General features: G+C 54.7%; 6 protein-coding genes across 6 annotated transcripts; 4 read left to right on the forward strand and 2 right to left on the reverse strand.

Moving 5' to 3' along the window:
* The first annotated feature begins 619 nt into the window (after positions 1 to 619).
* On the forward strand, positions 620 to 3,434 carry HD553DRAFT_311317 (GDP dissociation inhibitor). Its single transcript, XM_046179957.1, has 9 exons — positions 620 to 726; positions 790 to 801; positions 1,565 to 1,684; positions 1,755 to 2,076; positions 2,165 to 2,273; positions 2,335 to 2,771; positions 2,836 to 2,980; positions 3,053 to 3,191; positions 3,280 to 3,434. Exons 1-9 carry the CDS (start codon positions 709 to 711, stop codon positions 3,325 to 3,327), a joined length of 1,350 nt encoding a protein of 449 aa, XP_046036510.1. The 5' UTR covers positions 620 to 708; the 3' UTR covers positions 3,328 to 3,434.
* A 165-nt stretch (positions 3,435 to 3,599) lies between these two features.
* HD553DRAFT_311320 (Lactonase, 7-bladed beta-propeller-domain-containing protein) lies at positions 3,600 to 5,229 on the forward strand. Its single transcript, XM_046179958.1, has 5 exons — positions 3,600 to 3,938; positions 4,007 to 4,047; positions 4,111 to 4,332; positions 4,405 to 4,546; positions 4,611 to 5,229. Exons 1-5 carry the CDS (start codon positions 3,665 to 3,667, stop codon positions 5,108 to 5,110), a joined length of 1,179 nt encoding a protein of 392 aa, XP_046036511.1. The 5' UTR covers positions 3,600 to 3,664; the 3' UTR covers positions 5,111 to 5,229.
* HD553DRAFT_335323 (uncharacterized protein) lies at positions 5,230 to 6,822 on the reverse strand. The gene is made up of 2 exons (XM_046182188.1): positions 6,112 to 6,822; positions 5,230 to 6,036 (listed from the first exon to the last, which is right to left on the reverse strand). Exons 1-2 carry the CDS (start codon positions 6,721 to 6,723, stop codon positions 5,350 to 5,352), a joined length of 1,299 nt encoding a protein of 432 aa, XP_046036512.1. The 5' UTR covers positions 6,724 to 6,822; the 3' UTR covers positions 5,230 to 5,349.
* A 167-nt stretch (positions 6,823 to 6,989) lies between these two features.
* Positions 6,990 to 8,758, forward strand: HD553DRAFT_296066 (uncharacterized protein; the record flags this gene model as incomplete). The annotated part of the gene is made up of 5 exons (XM_046178509.1): positions 6,990 to 7,164; positions 7,243 to 7,494; positions 7,581 to 7,754; positions 7,829 to 8,270; positions 8,457 to 8,758. The coding sequence occupies exons 1-5, from the start codon at positions 7,051 to 7,053 to the stop codon at positions 8,756 to 8,758; spliced, it is 1,284 nt and encodes a 427-aa protein (XP_046036513.1). The 5' UTR covers positions 6,990 to 7,050.
* A 328-nt stretch (positions 8,759 to 9,086) lies between these two features.
* Positions 9,087 to 10,020, forward strand: HD553DRAFT_350052 (uncharacterized protein). The gene is made up of 3 exons (XM_046183504.1): positions 9,087 to 9,234; positions 9,325 to 9,788; positions 9,854 to 10,020. The coding sequence occupies exons 1-2, from the start codon at positions 9,134 to 9,136 to the stop codon at positions 9,767 to 9,769; spliced, it is 546 nt and encodes a 181-aa protein (XP_046036514.1). The 5' UTR covers positions 9,087 to 9,133; the 3' UTR covers positions 9,770 to 9,788; positions 9,854 to 10,020.
* Positions 10,021 to 12,327: 2,307 nt separating this feature from the next.
* On the reverse strand, positions 12,328 to 15,062 carry HD553DRAFT_311326 (uncharacterized protein). Its single transcript, XM_046179959.1, has 3 exons — positions 14,599 to 15,062; positions 14,494 to 14,524; positions 12,328 to 14,400 (listed from the first exon to the last, which is right to left on the reverse strand). Coding segments are annotated over exons 1-3 (1,875 nt in total). The 5' UTR covers positions 14,601 to 15,062; the 3' UTR covers positions 12,328 to 12,558.
* Between the last annotated feature and the right edge of the window lie 24 nt (positions 15,063 to 15,086).

Genomic DNA, 15,086 nt, shown 5'->3' on the forward strand with positions numbered 1-15,086 from the left:
CGTACACGCACGTCCTTTTCCCAAGAATACAACCTGGACATGGCAAACCTTCACCCCTTCCACCCCACTTGACTTGGAATGGCACTCTCTTCTTCTCTCCTGGATATTTCCTATCCTCGCCTTGCCGCTGCCTGGACTGGTTGACCCTTGACTGGGCTTGGACCAGTTCGCCACGAATTACATCCGCGCTTACTTCCGCCTGGTGGGGTTCTCGTGCGTCCAGTGCCCCCCCCCCCCCTTGTGGTCGCTGCCAGGTATTAACACGTGTGCCAACGATCTTCACTTTTGTTGTGGACCTCTGACACGCTGGATAACAGAAATGGGTCTTCGGACCTACCTATTTATTTTTGCCATAGTTTCAGCGTTCTAGCTATCTTTTTGCGAGTTGTAGATCGTTTCGTAGATCGAATTCAAGGTGGTAGATTCAGCGGATATGCTTCCGATTGATCATCGGAAGCAAAATACGCGCGGGCGGCGGATGCAAGTACTCCCGCTCGGAAGCAGATCTCGCAGCTCGGAAGCAAATATCTCCACCCTGCCTCGACTGCAAGTCTCAGCTCTCGTCATCGACCATCCACATCACTCGGCTCGACCTTGATCATGAGTTGCACGCAAGTCGAGACCCCTCTGTCGAACAATCAGATCCATTTACCAAGCCTTACAAATCATTTCTGCATTCACCACAGCCCGAGACTCATAAGCTACACAATGGATGAAGAATACGACGTGCGTTGACTCGGTGTCAGGCTCGCTACGCTCGCTGACACCTCGCCTTCCTGATCATTCCAGGTCATCGTTTTGGTATGTCCGCACGTCTCCGACCATCGCGATGCAAACCGACTCTAGCTTACAATGCTTCTCTCGAATCCATCTCCCTCCACCTACTCGTACCCATGCTCTGCGGTTCCTGGCATGGATATGTCTATCGCCTAAACGGACGTCTTTTGTCTGTGCTCCACGGCGTGATGCGTGATCACGGCCACATCCGCCTTGGGGGAATGGCACTCATGGCGGATCTGGCTGCCTCTTTCTTTCAACTGTCGTGTGACTGGAACCATCCGGATCGACGAAAATCGTACCACCTCAACGGACTCGCCGACTACCATGACACACGAACACTGGTCGCCGTCCTCGACCTGGACCAATGTGAATGCCTGCGTGGTGGATTGTCCTCGCTCGCTTCGCTCGCTGCGGTGCGGATATTTCTGCGAAACCCCATCGGACCGCCTACATACGTGACCTTGCGACGATCACCTACTCCCCGCTCGAACACGGCCCTCTCTGCTCCCAACTGATGGCCGACAATTTCATCCAATCCATGTCTCCTCGCTGTGATGCGAATTGGGCACGGAATTTGACACTGCTGGATGTACGGCCGTACCACGATCGCACATGCATGCCGCATCCAACTGGTACTGGCTTTCCTACTCGGATGCTCCTCGCTCGCTTCGCTCGCTGCGGTGCGAACTTTTTCGGCGACCCTTGGGACCGCTCGCGAAATCAACGATCCCGGCCTCAACAACCTCTTTTACCGGCCGTCAATATCGTCCTCTTCATCTAACAGGGCACCGGGCTCACCGAATGTGTCCTCAGTGGACTGCTCAGCAAGAGCGGAAAGAAGGTCTTGCACATGGACCGGGAGGACTACTATGGAGGAGCTTCTGCCAGTCTCAACTTGACTCAGGTGAGCTTAGGCCGTCATCATCTGCAGTCAAATCTAGGCGCATAGCTAAAACACTCACTCCAACCCACAGCTCTTCAAGAAATTCCGCGACTCGGCCGCTCCCGATAACCTCGGTCGTGACCGTGACTACGCCGTCGACCTGATCCCCAAGTTCATCTTGGCCAGCGGAACGTTCACCCGAATGCTCGTTCACACCGACGTCGTCCGATACCTCGAGTTCAAGCAGATCGCGGGTTCCTACGTCTACCGCGATGGACGAATCAACAAGGTCCCTTCGAACGAGAGCGAGGCGCTGAGGAGCAGCTTGATGGGCTTGTTCGAGAAGCGAAGGGCGAGGTCGTTCTTCATGTTCTTGCAAAACTGGAAGGACAATGACCCCGCCACTCATCAGGGTCAGTGCGAGGTCGTCTCTTCTAGCTGATCCACGACTGACGCCTGTGCTATATCCACGCCCTTGCCACATCGACGCCCTTGCTACAGGTCTCAACCTCGACAAGAACACGATGAAGGACGTCTACACCAAATTCGGACTCGAGGCCGGTACCCAAGACTTTGTCGGTCACGCCATGGCCCTCTACTTGGACGACAGGTGCGGAGTGCTTTTCGAGTAATCAGTCTTTTGCACCCAGCTCAACCGACCACCTTTGCAGCTACCTCCAACGACCCGCTCGCGAGGCCTACGAGCGAATCCTCCTCTACACCTCGTCAATGGCCAGGTACGGCAAGTCGCCCTACATCTACTGCAGCTATGGTCTCGGCGAACTTCCCCAAGCCTTTGCGCGGCTGTCGGCCATCTACGGAGGTACCTACATGCTCGCCAAACCGATCGAAAAGATTGTCACTGGCGACGATGGCAAATTCGTCGGCGTGACCAGCGAGGGCGAGACGGTCAAGGCCAAGATGGTCATCGGCGACCCATCCTACTTTGGAGCCGGTAACCCTGATGGCCAGGACGGCAAGATGCGTGTCGTCGAGGAGAAAAAGGTCGTCCGAGCGATCTGTATCCTCAAGCACCCCGTGCCCGGTACGGACGATGCCGACTCGACCCAGATCATCATCCCCCAGAACCAGGTTGGACGCAAGAACGGTGGGTGGACGAGGTCAAGGTTGTCGGGCCATGCGATTGCTGACACCAATCTCCCTCCACATAGACATCTACATCGCTTGCATCTCGTCGGCGCAAAACGTCTGCCCGGCCAACCTCTACATCGCCATCGTGTCGACCATCGTCGAGACTTCGGTACCCGAGCGTGAACTCTTGCCCGGTCTCCAGCTCCTCGGCACCATTCAGGAAAAGTGAGTCGCACCGTTGCCACTCAACTTCGCCCCGGCCAGTAGCTGACAACCGATCCGCCCTCGCTCCTGCAGGTTCGTCTCGATCGACCCGTTGTACACCCCTACGGCCGATGGCAAGCAGGACAACATCTTCATCACCAAGAGTTACGATGCTACGACCCATTTCGAGACCGTGGCCGAGGACGTTGCTGACGTTTGGGAACGTATCACCGTGAGTTTTCCGCCCGCGCGGGTCCTTCGCGCTTTGGGGCATATCAAAAGCTGACATCCTCGACGTGCGGCGCGCGACGAATCGACAGGGCGAGAAGCTTTCCCTGGAGAAGAGCGACGTCGAGATTCAAGGATAGGGAAGGCGATCTAGTCGCTAGTCGAGACTCCGTGCTCTGTGTATATACCGTTGTCTGCCCTTCCCTCTCTTTCTTCACTGTCTTATCCGATCTGTGATTTTACGTTCTTTCCGCGGCTTCCGGCGTTTCCTAGGCGTGAATGGGTGGTGTTGCGTGCGTCATCGCCGATGCGGAATGGTCTCCGAAGGGGGCAAGGGGCCATTGCTGACGAGGGCGACAAGCTGCCAACCACCAGCTAAAAAGGCCATCAACACCTTCGTCACAAGCATCCTCTCACTCATCCTAATCATACTAGACATCTACACCAAACACCTCAGCTGAAACTCTCAACTACACCATGTCCTCCTTGATGAAATTCCTCGTCGGTGGTAACGGCAAGACCGTCACCCTCTTCACCTTTGACGCCGCTTCCAAGTCGATCAACCTCGTCAAGACCAACTCTGGATTCACCACGCCGTCTTGGATCGAGTCTAGCGTGTCGTCCAGTCTCCGAGGCAAGGTCTTTTACGCCGTCAGCGAGGAGAACGGCAAGGTTCAGAGCCTCGAACTCAAGGATGACGGTACGGTCGTCGAGACTGGGTCGGCGCCCACGGGCGGAAACCCTGCTCATGGTATGTGTCATCTTGTAGTCGTTGTGAAGGAGCTCGGTAGGCTAAATGCATCGACTATGTTCTCTCAGTCCACGCTTTGAAGGATGGATCCGGGTTGATCGCTACCAACGTCGGTTTCATCCCTGCGTACGACCGACACCCTTTGCTGATGTATGACCTCTCCAACTAATAGTACATGGGCGGCTCTGCCGTCTTCATCCCTGTCGACCGTTCTACCGGAGTCATCACCGCCGCCGCTTCGACCACCCAATCCTTGTTGTCCAACGTGACTACCAACGTCGGTTCGGTCTCGCCCGTCTTCGAATTCCAGTCTCATAGCCCTTACGCCAAGTCGAGGGGACCCAACAGCGAGAGGCAGGAGGCTAGTCATCCCCATCAGTGTACTGAGGGTCAGGTCAGTCGCCGTGAACCTGAAGACGATTTTGGTCGAGATCGTGCTGAACATGCGTTGGGTCATGATGAATAGAACGGAGAGTTGTATGTCTGTGATCTCGGCTCGGACCGTATCTGGCAGCTCGAGCGCAAGGGGGAGAACGAGCTCCAGCTCGTTGCCCAAGCCGATGCCATATCTGGTGCCGGTCCTCGTCACGCCGCCTTGCATTCCAACGGTGAGAATGCGAGCGGTCTTGATGTGAGACGAAAAGACCATCTCGCTTATCGCGACTACTCCAGGCAAATACCTCTACTTGATCACCGAGCTCATCCACAAGGCCTTCATCTACCCCGTTCCCTTTGGCAAGGCCGCTACCAGTCCCCTTCACTCTGGAGGAACCTTGACCGCCCCGGCCGACATCCCGAACGAGCTCTACAAGGAGATGACCTCGGGCGAGATCGTCCTCCACCCGACCAACGACCGGGTGCTCTACATCTCCAACCGTGGCCAAGTCGACCTCAACTCCAAGACCGGCAAGAACGTCAAGGGAGACGCCATCGCCGTCTTGACCCTGAACGAACAGGGTGACGAGTTTACCAACGTCGAGATCGTGCCTACCGAGATCAACTTTATCCGAGGGATGCAGATCTCGGCGGATGGCAAGTACCTCGGTGTCGTCGGACAAAAGGACGGCAAAGTCGCCGTCTACCAGACCGGGGGACAGTATGGAGAAAAGATCGAGCTCGTCGCTAGCGTCGATGCTGGCCTGGACATGCCTACCGACGTCACCTGGTTCTAGGCCGATGTAACAAGTCGGGCGTCTCGTCAAAACAAGGTGTTTCGCGACGTGAATCGTGTATCCGAGTAGAAAATATAGAAATTTGATTGATCACGGTTCCGTTACAGCGAACGAAACAGACGCTCAAACAAGAGAGAATTACTCGCCTGACGCTCATTCCTATGCTGATGTACAAGTTGGATATCACAACTCGCGATCCTGCATAGTCACATCCTTCTCCCTGAATCTCATCGCTTCCCCTACTTGTCGTCCTCGGCGTAGGAGTCTGCCCAACTGGCCGCCGCCGCCTTTTCCACATCGTCGAGCGTGCCTACCGGCTCGACCGGGTTTGACATGACCTCAACTTCCGGGTTGACGGCAGGCGCATCGTTCTTCCTGTTCGACGTCGACTGACGGCCCGATGCCTGTTCTGGACGTCCGCCTCGTCGACCTCGACCCCCTCTCGAGCTGGCACCTGCACCTTCCCGGTCCTCACCACCTCGACCACCTCGATCCCGTCGATCGCTCCAGCTGGACCGTTCCTCGTCCCGTCGACCGTACCCCCCACGCCCCCCGTTCCAACCACCTCCCCTCTGACCCTGTTGTCCACCCCAGCCCGATTCTCGCGAAGGGAGCTCCTGCTCGACCCTCTCTCCATCTTCTTCTCCACCACCTCCCATCGCCTTCAGCCTGGCCAGCTTGACCTTCCTCGCCCTCTCCCTCTCCTCGTCCACCCTGGTCTGCTCATTCAGCCTCCTCTCCTTCTCCTCCTTGGCTTTCCGACGACGTTCCTCTTCCCTCTCAATGGCCGCCTGATCGGCTTTGGCAGCTTCGGCAGCGTAGACCTCGGCATCCCTAGCTTGAGCTTGGGATCGTGCGAGGGCTTCGGCATTGACGAGACGCATACGGGCCATCTTTTCTTCGAGCTCGGCCTCGGAAAGTTTTTCCTACAGGTCGAACGGAATGACATTAGGCGAATCAGCTCAAGAATGGTAGGTTTCGCACGATCAAGCTGAACTCACTCGTTTGGTAGGCGGAGGCGGCACGTAACCTCGAGGTTCCCGGTTTACAGGTGCAGCAGTAACACCCTTTGCCTGCCTGACACCCCCCTCGTTACCGTTGCTCACAACAGAACCATCTCCGATTGTCGCAGCCGTACTCTCAGAGACCGGAGTTGAAGGCGAACTGATCGGGGTCTGACCTCGAGGTCGAGCGGACGAAGGGGTCCGCCCGGAAGGACCTCCTCCACGACCACTCTGAGAGGAAGGGGTCCGGGGGACAAACCCATCCCCACCAGGACGTTGAGAGCCTCGTGGGGAAGAACTGCTCAAGGACGAGCGAGGAGAACGGTTCGGCCTCGACCCATCTTTGCTCTGGAAGATAAAGGTGGCTGCGGTCGGGTTGAGTTTTTTCGGGTAGTTCGTGGTATCTTTCGATTCGGTCACATCGTCTCGTTCCTTCTTGTCGAATCCATACGCATCCTTCTTGTCATCGAGACTGTCTTCACAGTACGAGTTCCCAGAGGCATCATTGCCCGTGGCCGGAAGGACGTGATCGGTTACCAAGATCTGTTGGGCCGTTTCGTTCTCGTTGTCCTGTTTGAACGGTTTCGAGGGAGAGGAGGTATCTGCCATTTTGGGCTATTTCGAAGGGCGTTGCAGAGGTAGCTTCCGGTATGGACCCTGTGGGTTTATATAGATGGGCGACCTACAACGATAAACGTACAATAATGTTGTAGAATTTGCGAGTAGATGGATGGATGGATGGATGGATGGATGGATGATTGTTCAGCTCGCCCGAGCTCGAGGTTGCTGCTGCGTCATGACGCGCAGGAACTACTTCTGTCAACCTACGAGTACATACCATATACTACCCATGTATTACACAACTCATTACCTTCACACTACGATTCTCAGAGCTTCAACCGGTTCTGATCTACATCTGTCTTACGTTTTTGCAAGATGGAAGCCCTCGACACGTTATCCATGGCGCCTCCGGGCTCCATGTCGCTGGCAACCCAGGTCGGAGGTCACGGCGGCGTGATGAGCGATGCCAGTGGTAGTATCGTCATGAAGGTATGTTGTCCTCGCAAATCCCTCTAGTACTACGCTGTTCATGTCTCTGACGGTACCCTGTTCTGCGCTGTATCGTAGCCCGCTACCACTCGGGAAATTGCCTTCTACCAACTCCTATCATCCGCACCGAACCCAGCTCGACCTACCGCTTCTTCTACGATCAATCCTTCAGATGTTCAACAAGGACCTACTACGAAATACGACCGTCTGTTGCAACGTCAACTTCTGGGAGAGCTAAAACGGTTCCTGCCTCGATTCTATGGCACTCTTCGGTTGGAAGGTCAGGTGGGAAAGGAAGGCGGGGTTACACCCGTAGGAGAGACGCCCGAGGTCGGTTCATGTCCTTTATGAAACTGTACCCTTTCACATTACCATTACTCATTCTTTTCTTCCATTCATTACTCGTCATCATATAGTCCATCGTCCTGCAAAACTTATCCGCTCCTTACGTCCGTCCTTGTATCCTGGACATCAAACTCGGGACGGTCCTCTACGACCGAGACGCTAGCGAAGAAAAAAAGGCGAGGATGGAGAAACGGGCCAAGGAGGGAACGAGCTTTGAGACTGGCGTCAGGATGACCGGTTTCCAGGTGAGTCAGTGCAAGTCGCACAAAGTCCAATCATGAAGCTGATGAGCTAGGTTATGCTCTGATGGCGGGCATAGAACTGGGATCCCGTTAGCAAAGAAATGATCGTTACGGACAAGGCATACGGATACGCATTGACTGTCGACCGTCTTCCTGAGGGGTTCGCCAAATTCTTCCCTCTACCCGGACAGAATCAGACCGACGATAGAGCCGAGCCTGCTCGTGCGGTACAAAGTGAGGAAGCCGAACCGGTCGTACAAGAGGGACAAGTTCCTGTCGAAGCTGGATCGTCCTCTGCCGACTCTACCAACATCACACATGCTACTACTTCGTCGAGCTCGACCGAAGCCTACAAGCACTCGCTCGTGCGAGTCCTCCGAGCGTTACATCGAAGCATCTCGGACCTGTACGCCCTGCTCGACCGACTCGAAATCAGATTCATCGGCGCCTCCCTCTTGATCGTCTACGAAGGCGACCCTGAGGCTCTGGAGACCGCTTGGAAAATCGTCGACGAGGAAGGTCAGGGCAGGGGGGACGGGCTGGACGAGTTCGGACCGGATTTGAGTGGGGATGATGAGAGCGATAGCGCGTCCGAAGAGGAGGGCGATATGGGCGGACAAGGGATCACGGCAGGCGATGCCACTCCTGTGGGCAAAGTTTCGAAGCCTGGATTCTTTAGCGGGTTGATCGGCGGGTTTGGGGCAGAGAAGAAGGACGGGTCGACCGGGTTCGGCCTTTTGGACAAGGTTCCTCCTCGACGACGCCGGGCCAACGACGGTGCTCCGGATCACGACCACGAACGAGACGACACGGATGATGACGAGGACAACGACGCAGACGAGGAAGAGGACGAGACCCGACCGAGGCCGTTCACCGCGAGGATCATCGATTTCGCGCATACTCGGTTGGTCCACGGGGAGGGCAAGGACGTCGGATTTTTGAAAGGGTTGGAGACGGTGTTGAGACTGATTGAGGGAAGGTTGAACGAGCTGGAAAGCTCGCGATAGATGAGCGGACGAAGCGGGACTCGGTGTCTGGTTCGCATCTTGATGGATTCTAACGATCTTTTTAACGTAAACGGCTTTGTGTGTTTCTTCTTGATTCTTATTCTGTCTTACGCCATGTAACGATCTCATATCGACATACCTTGTGTTCTCTGGAGATCCGTCTTGACTTGGACCATCACGATTGGCTCCCGCTCTTTTCGTGTTTCATGTCGAGGATCACGGGGGTAGACCGCGCGGATGCAAAAAAGAGAATCAACAAAGACCAAGTGATCGAGACGATCCTCTTCCTCTTTCCTCGAAAAGTTGCATATACTTCAGCTCGTCTCGAGTCAGAACATATATAGACTCGGACACAAACACGCACACACACACGTCATGGGTCAGAAGTTCTCAGCTTGGAAACAATCTCACAAGGAGAAAAAGGCCGCAAAGGAGCGGGAAGAGGCGGCCAAGAGGAAGAACGCTCCGCATCAACAGTAAGCAGCGTTCGAATGATTCAGGGTCCTTTGGCGAGTCTCTACCTTCGAACATATCTGATCCTTATGTCACTCGCTATTCCTGGACAGTGGGGATTATACCATCGGGGATCCGACTGTACCTGACGTTCCCAACCCCGCTCCTGCCCCTCCAGCTCCAGCTCCGGCCCCCGTAGCGGGAGCGGCTACGGCCGTCTCGATCGGGATGCTCAGGGACCTCGCTCCTGACCCAAACTCTCGTCCCGAAAACCATGAGGCTCAGATCTTGGCTTCTCAGCGAGAAAACGTTGCGCCCGGATCGACCACTACAGGCGCTGGTACCGGAGCTGCCGGAGGTGGCTACCCTTACGCTGGAACCGCGGCGGGAGGTTACGGTCTCATGGGTGGAGATTTCGGCGGAGATCCGGATAGGGATGGTGTGGACGATGACGCTGGGACGGGTGGAGTTGGAGGTATGGGGAGTGGTGGGATGAGTGGTGGCGGCGGGATGGGAGGCAGCACTGGAGGTGGTGGTGGTGGTGGGCCGACCGCTTGATAACGGGGCTTGCGACAATGTGAGCCTGCTCCGACATCATATCGACCCGTATGTTCATCAACGGCTCTGATCACCTTGTTGCAGACTTACAGAGATTTCATACACGCTGCTTTGGTGATGAAGATGCTGTGGCAACAAGAACAACGAACACGCAGGGGTGTCTTTCCGTAGCGCGCCACATACGAGATTGTCCAACCATGCCGAACGAATACATATATACCATTTCAGCTCACTCCCCACGTGAGGAGGAAATTACAAGACTGACACGCTTGAGCAGATAGTGATCCGTCTTCTCCTTGGGCTTCCTCGAGATATACTGGCCCTCCTTTGTGCGACCCCGTGTAAGGGAGAAACCTGACGATGGCAGATGTGGGCGAGCACTAGTACAAAGCTGTGTCGCGGTCCACCATAATCGATTGGATAGATGCAAATTTGAACAGAGTATATTTCAAATCAACCCAAAAACTTTCGGCGTCAAGACTTACATCGAGCGTGACATGGCCGAAAAGTATCCTCATCGCAGGACAGGAACGAAAGCAGATTGGATACGCGATGAAACTGGGTGGAACGAGGCTTATAATCATATTGCCGGAAAGGAAGCCTTCTTGAAAAGAAACGACATCACCGATCCACAAGGCACTCCGCTTGCCAAGATATCTCTCGAGATCACCCTCACCAAATTATGGAGCGACGAATTGAAGGATTTGGGGTGTTCCGTCAAAGTGACGATCCGCAATCGAGGAAAAGATGAACCACAACTCAAAGTGTTGGGCCTCACGATCGAACCAAACGGTTGGAAATGTCCACAAGGCGTCTTCGCATGGTATTACAAGCTACCATCGCAGCGATCTGTCGACCGAGACAACGACTCCGCATCAGAGCACGCTTCCGTTCACAGCAGCGCGAGTGACACGCAGCCGAGCAGTGAGGAACCGTCCCTTGCCGACAGCTCGAAGATTGGGTCCTCCGACATCAATTCCTTGCGTTCCAGTGTGAAGACAGCGAGGAAAAGCTTACTTAGTGATTAGCTATGAAGAGATTGTTCTGGGAGGCATCGTCTTAGCGCTGTAACCATACATATTGCTTTAGCAATCACGAGGACGCAGTGTTTACGAGGACGACTTGGTACCAAATTGAGAGCCTAGCGATTCTTACACATAATCACGCGCATTCGCTAGCTTCGCTCCAGCCCCGACTTGGCGATGGATTGAATACCCGGTCTTCGTGACACTACAGGCAGGGTCGCGCTTGGATGGAACACGTTTGTTGGTGATTTGCTAAGGCGAATGTCCCATCCTGGCGCGACCCTGGGGACGCTCCTCTGCCTCAGCTGGGCTGCTTAAAATGGGTGAACTGCTTCACTGAACAGGATGGCTGCGCGACCGGGCACCGAGGGCAAAAGGTAAAACTTTCCCTCGATAATCCCTGTTAGAACCCCGAGTCTCCACCTATCAGACTGAAAGGATACACGCTCAGGAACGTTTCAAACACGTTCTTGGCGCTTGGGATCTAAACTCATGTTTCACGTCTCCTTTGTTACCTAGGAGAGTGAAATTCGAAGAGCAAGTATAAAGGCACAAACCGAGTCGGTGACCAGGTACACTGGGCCCATCGATGTCAGAATGGAGCTCGACAACATTCTCCGAAAACTTCACCAAAACACCATGTATACCGGGTCGCAACACAACTGGGCGGACCCGGAATACAAAAAAGCTCTAGACTTCATGGCCGAACAAGGGAGCGCAATCCAACGACTTCGTCAAAGGCACATCTCTTTACATCGGCGCAGCCGCGAATTCAAATTCGACATGCATCAATCCGAAGAGAGCAAGCTTATAAAGTCATGGATGGAGAAATGTGGCGATGAGAACGTGGACAGGCTGGTTTATACCGTCCGGAAGCGCCGTTACGGAAAGCCGCCGCTCAAGGCCATCGGGTTCGTCAGGGACACGAAGGTATTCGTGTGTTACCTTCCTTTACCTGGAGGCGGAAGCCTTCCCTCACCCGAAGTTACAGGACGGCAAGTCCGAGTGCATGATCCATATGATCCACAGCCGGGATATCGAAGCTCCATGCACCACTACGACTCCGACTCCGACTCCTACTCGAGCTTTAGTAGGAGGGGAAGCTCATCCTATCCCGCGAACATGAGCTACAATGTTTTAACGGGCGGGAGCGGACGTCGTTCTCCCTCGACCTGGACTGGGCCATCCATGTCATGGAAGGCTTCAGCAACTAGGCCATCCATTCTCTCCCGCTTCCCTAGGTATTAGACACTGGACAGGGTGTAGATTGCTTGGAACTTACGGTGCCAGGAAGCTGTCACACGATTCAACCCAATGCAGGGGGGAGAGGCATCGGCATGTCACGTTTCAATTCGAGGTACATTAGATCATTACATTGGATCATTATTGTTATACTGTACCAGATTACGGGACGTAATCCATCCAATCAGTGATCTGTCTGACGTGCGGTGTGCTGTGTAAACTCAGGACTCGATGTTGTGCTTGTCCATCGTGGCCGAGCCTGAGTAAAGCGACAATATCGTGCACTGGGTACACGTGCATCCATTCGTCAATGTCATAAAGAAAACTCTCAGAGAATGCTGATCCAGCAAGAACAACATCGATAAGAACAACATCGATCCAGCATTGAAGGCAAATCGCTCGAGATCGAATTTCTGTCATACACAGATACCATCCCGTGCGCGTATTCATAATGTGAGACGTTACAGATTTCGTTAGGTTGATGTCTTGGCATCGATGTTACCAACCCAAGTGGTTTTCCGACTACGCATCACCCGACGCGGTTCTCTGCCTTGACCTGGCACTGGTCGTACTCCCGCTCGAAGAGATGACCCTCGTCCTGGATCCTAGGCTACCAACTCCCGGCTCGCTCAAACTTCCCACGCTCTCCTTCCTCATAGAGCCTTCCGCCTTGCCCTTTCCACCGACAGGACTAGGCGAGGCAGTGACTTTCTGCTTGGTCTTGGCGAGACTGCTCGCAGTAGGCGCGTACAACGGGGACCGCTCGATCGCCCTAGTCCCGGTAGGTTGCGGACGAAGCGGAGTGATCGCACCAGTATGATGCGGCTTCAATGACTGGATGTGAGCAGGAGAAGGGGAAGCGGTGGATCCGGTATGTGACGGTCTCAACGGCGTTACCCCTTGGCTGGATGGTGTAAGGGATTTGCGTACTGTTCGCGGAACGGCCGCGGGGGTTGTCGGTTTTGATTGAGCGTGAGGCGAAGTCCGGGTAGAGGTAGTAGGAGGAGCGCTGCTCTTTGTGGGCCTACCGCTCGGGGTAGAAGATTTCTGAGCGGGCAGACCCCCGGTCTTTTGCGCTTTGATAGGGGTTTGAGAGGCGGTCGAAGGTGTCTTGCTGGGGGTTGTCGCAGCTCGAGTCTGTCGAGGTGTAGTCTTCGCAGGGATAGGCTTCTGCGGAACAGGCGACTTCGACGTAGATGGAGCCGGGACAGGACCAGGAGATTTGACCTTTGTTTCCTGCTGCTTTGCAATCTCCGGTTGCGCAGACGGCTCCGCTACAGCCTCGAGCGGAACTTGGATCTCCTTGTTCTCGTCGACGGGTTCCGGTGCTTTCCCGGTATGCTCTGCTTGTTGCGATTCAACAGCGTCCTGATGCGGGACTCTTCTCTCGACCGGAGCGTCACTTCGATCCGCGATATCGCTTGTGACCGGAACATCCTCCTGTTCTCGGATCTCCAGCTGAGCCATAGCGTTGACGGCAGCAGTAGTATCGAATGTTTTCTCGTCCCCGACCTCGACGTCTTTCCCCTGCTCCCCGATAATGTCCTTGTCCTCCCCGACGGCCTGCTCCGATGTATTCCCGCTCATGATCGAAGCTTCAGGTTCGGCAGCAAGACCAGTCTCGACTTCCGGTGTGACCGGAATCGCATCGGAATTGCCATCTCTTTCCTGCTCCTCTTCATCCTTTGCCTCCTCCTTCTCCCTCATATCCTCCTGCTGTTCGCTCGTGGCTGAGATATCGGTTTTGACAGTTTTTGCCGTCGAATCTTCCGGACGAGAATCTTGAGCTGGAGGTGAGGTTGGGACCGGACTCGACGCCGGAGCAGGAGCAGGAGTGGGACCAGAGGCGTGTTCATCGTCTGAATCAGGGTTGGCGACGTCGACTGCCTGATTCTGGACGACAGGTTCATTCATCCCCTGAGCAGATGTCAACTGTTCCTCGACCTTGACATCAGTCTTTTCTTGAGCACTCCCGGTAGCTCCCTGCTTCCCATCTTCCGTGATCTCGAGTTTCCCAGGTGTATGCTGTCTCATCTCCTCCGGTTCATCCATCAAGACCTCCTCCTTCTCCTCTTGAGCCGCCTCTTTCTTCCCATCCGTCTGCCCCTCTCTCAACTTCCCTCTCTCCACCCTGACTTCGAAATCAGAGCCCACGCTCCCACTCTCCGACACCCCTGAAGCTCTTCTCCACCCGGACCCGCTCTTCTCAAAGATGGCCGACCCCGACGGCAGTCCCGATCCCACACCTGAGCCCGAACTCGAGCCAGAGACGGACCTCCCGGGAGGTCGGGTACGTTCTTGTCGTTCTTTCTGACGGGACGCGGCGTCCGAGGCTTGTTGGAACCGTTTGATGAGATTGTTTACCTGTGGGGAGTGGTACACGAATCGGGTTACACGCTCAGATCAGCATCGATACTGCAAAAGCAGTTTGGTCGTGGTACAGTCGGAGGAGCTTACCGAGCCTTGTGATTTCTCGATAGGAAGAGGCCTATGAAAGCAACAGATTGTTTCGTATCAGCGGCATGATGAAACCCTTGCTCATGTGATCGCCGTGTTACTCACATTTCGTTCGTGTCTGTTCTTCGTTACGTTCTACGTCTCACTGATTTCGTTAGGTATTTGAGGTAGCGCTTTATTGACTATCCAGGTGTTGAAATTCTGGTGTTCGAGTGGACTCGAAGAGAGGTGTACTGGCCGTGATCCTCAAGATATCCTCGTTTGCTAGAGAAAGGAAGGGCGAGTCCGGAACAGGGGGTCGATCCGAAACGAAGTGAAGAGCGGTCCGACTTCTTTCAGATCTACCGAGAAGAGGCTCTTATTGCGGATGTGCAAGACGTCACCGACTTTCGATCGTAGAGAGTGTCAGGAGGATACCATGAGCATTCGAGGCGAATGGGTGAACCATCAGCTGGTTTCTCTTTTGTCCTTGAGCTTTGAGGGAACGTCTTCGGTCAAATCCGAAATGGGGGGAATGTCTACCCTCAAGTTGCACTTTGGGACAGGGTCGACCATCAAGTGAATAGCACTCTGTAAATCTTGGATGCAGTCTG

Source organism: Filobasidium floriforme (genome assembly GCF_021052385.1).
Source record: "Filobasidium floriforme strain CBS 6241 chromosome Unknown HD553scaffold_11, whole genome shotgun sequence".
Lineage (NCBI taxonomy): Eukaryota > Fungi > Basidiomycota > Tremellomycetes > Filobasidiales > Filobasidiaceae > Filobasidium > Filobasidium floriforme.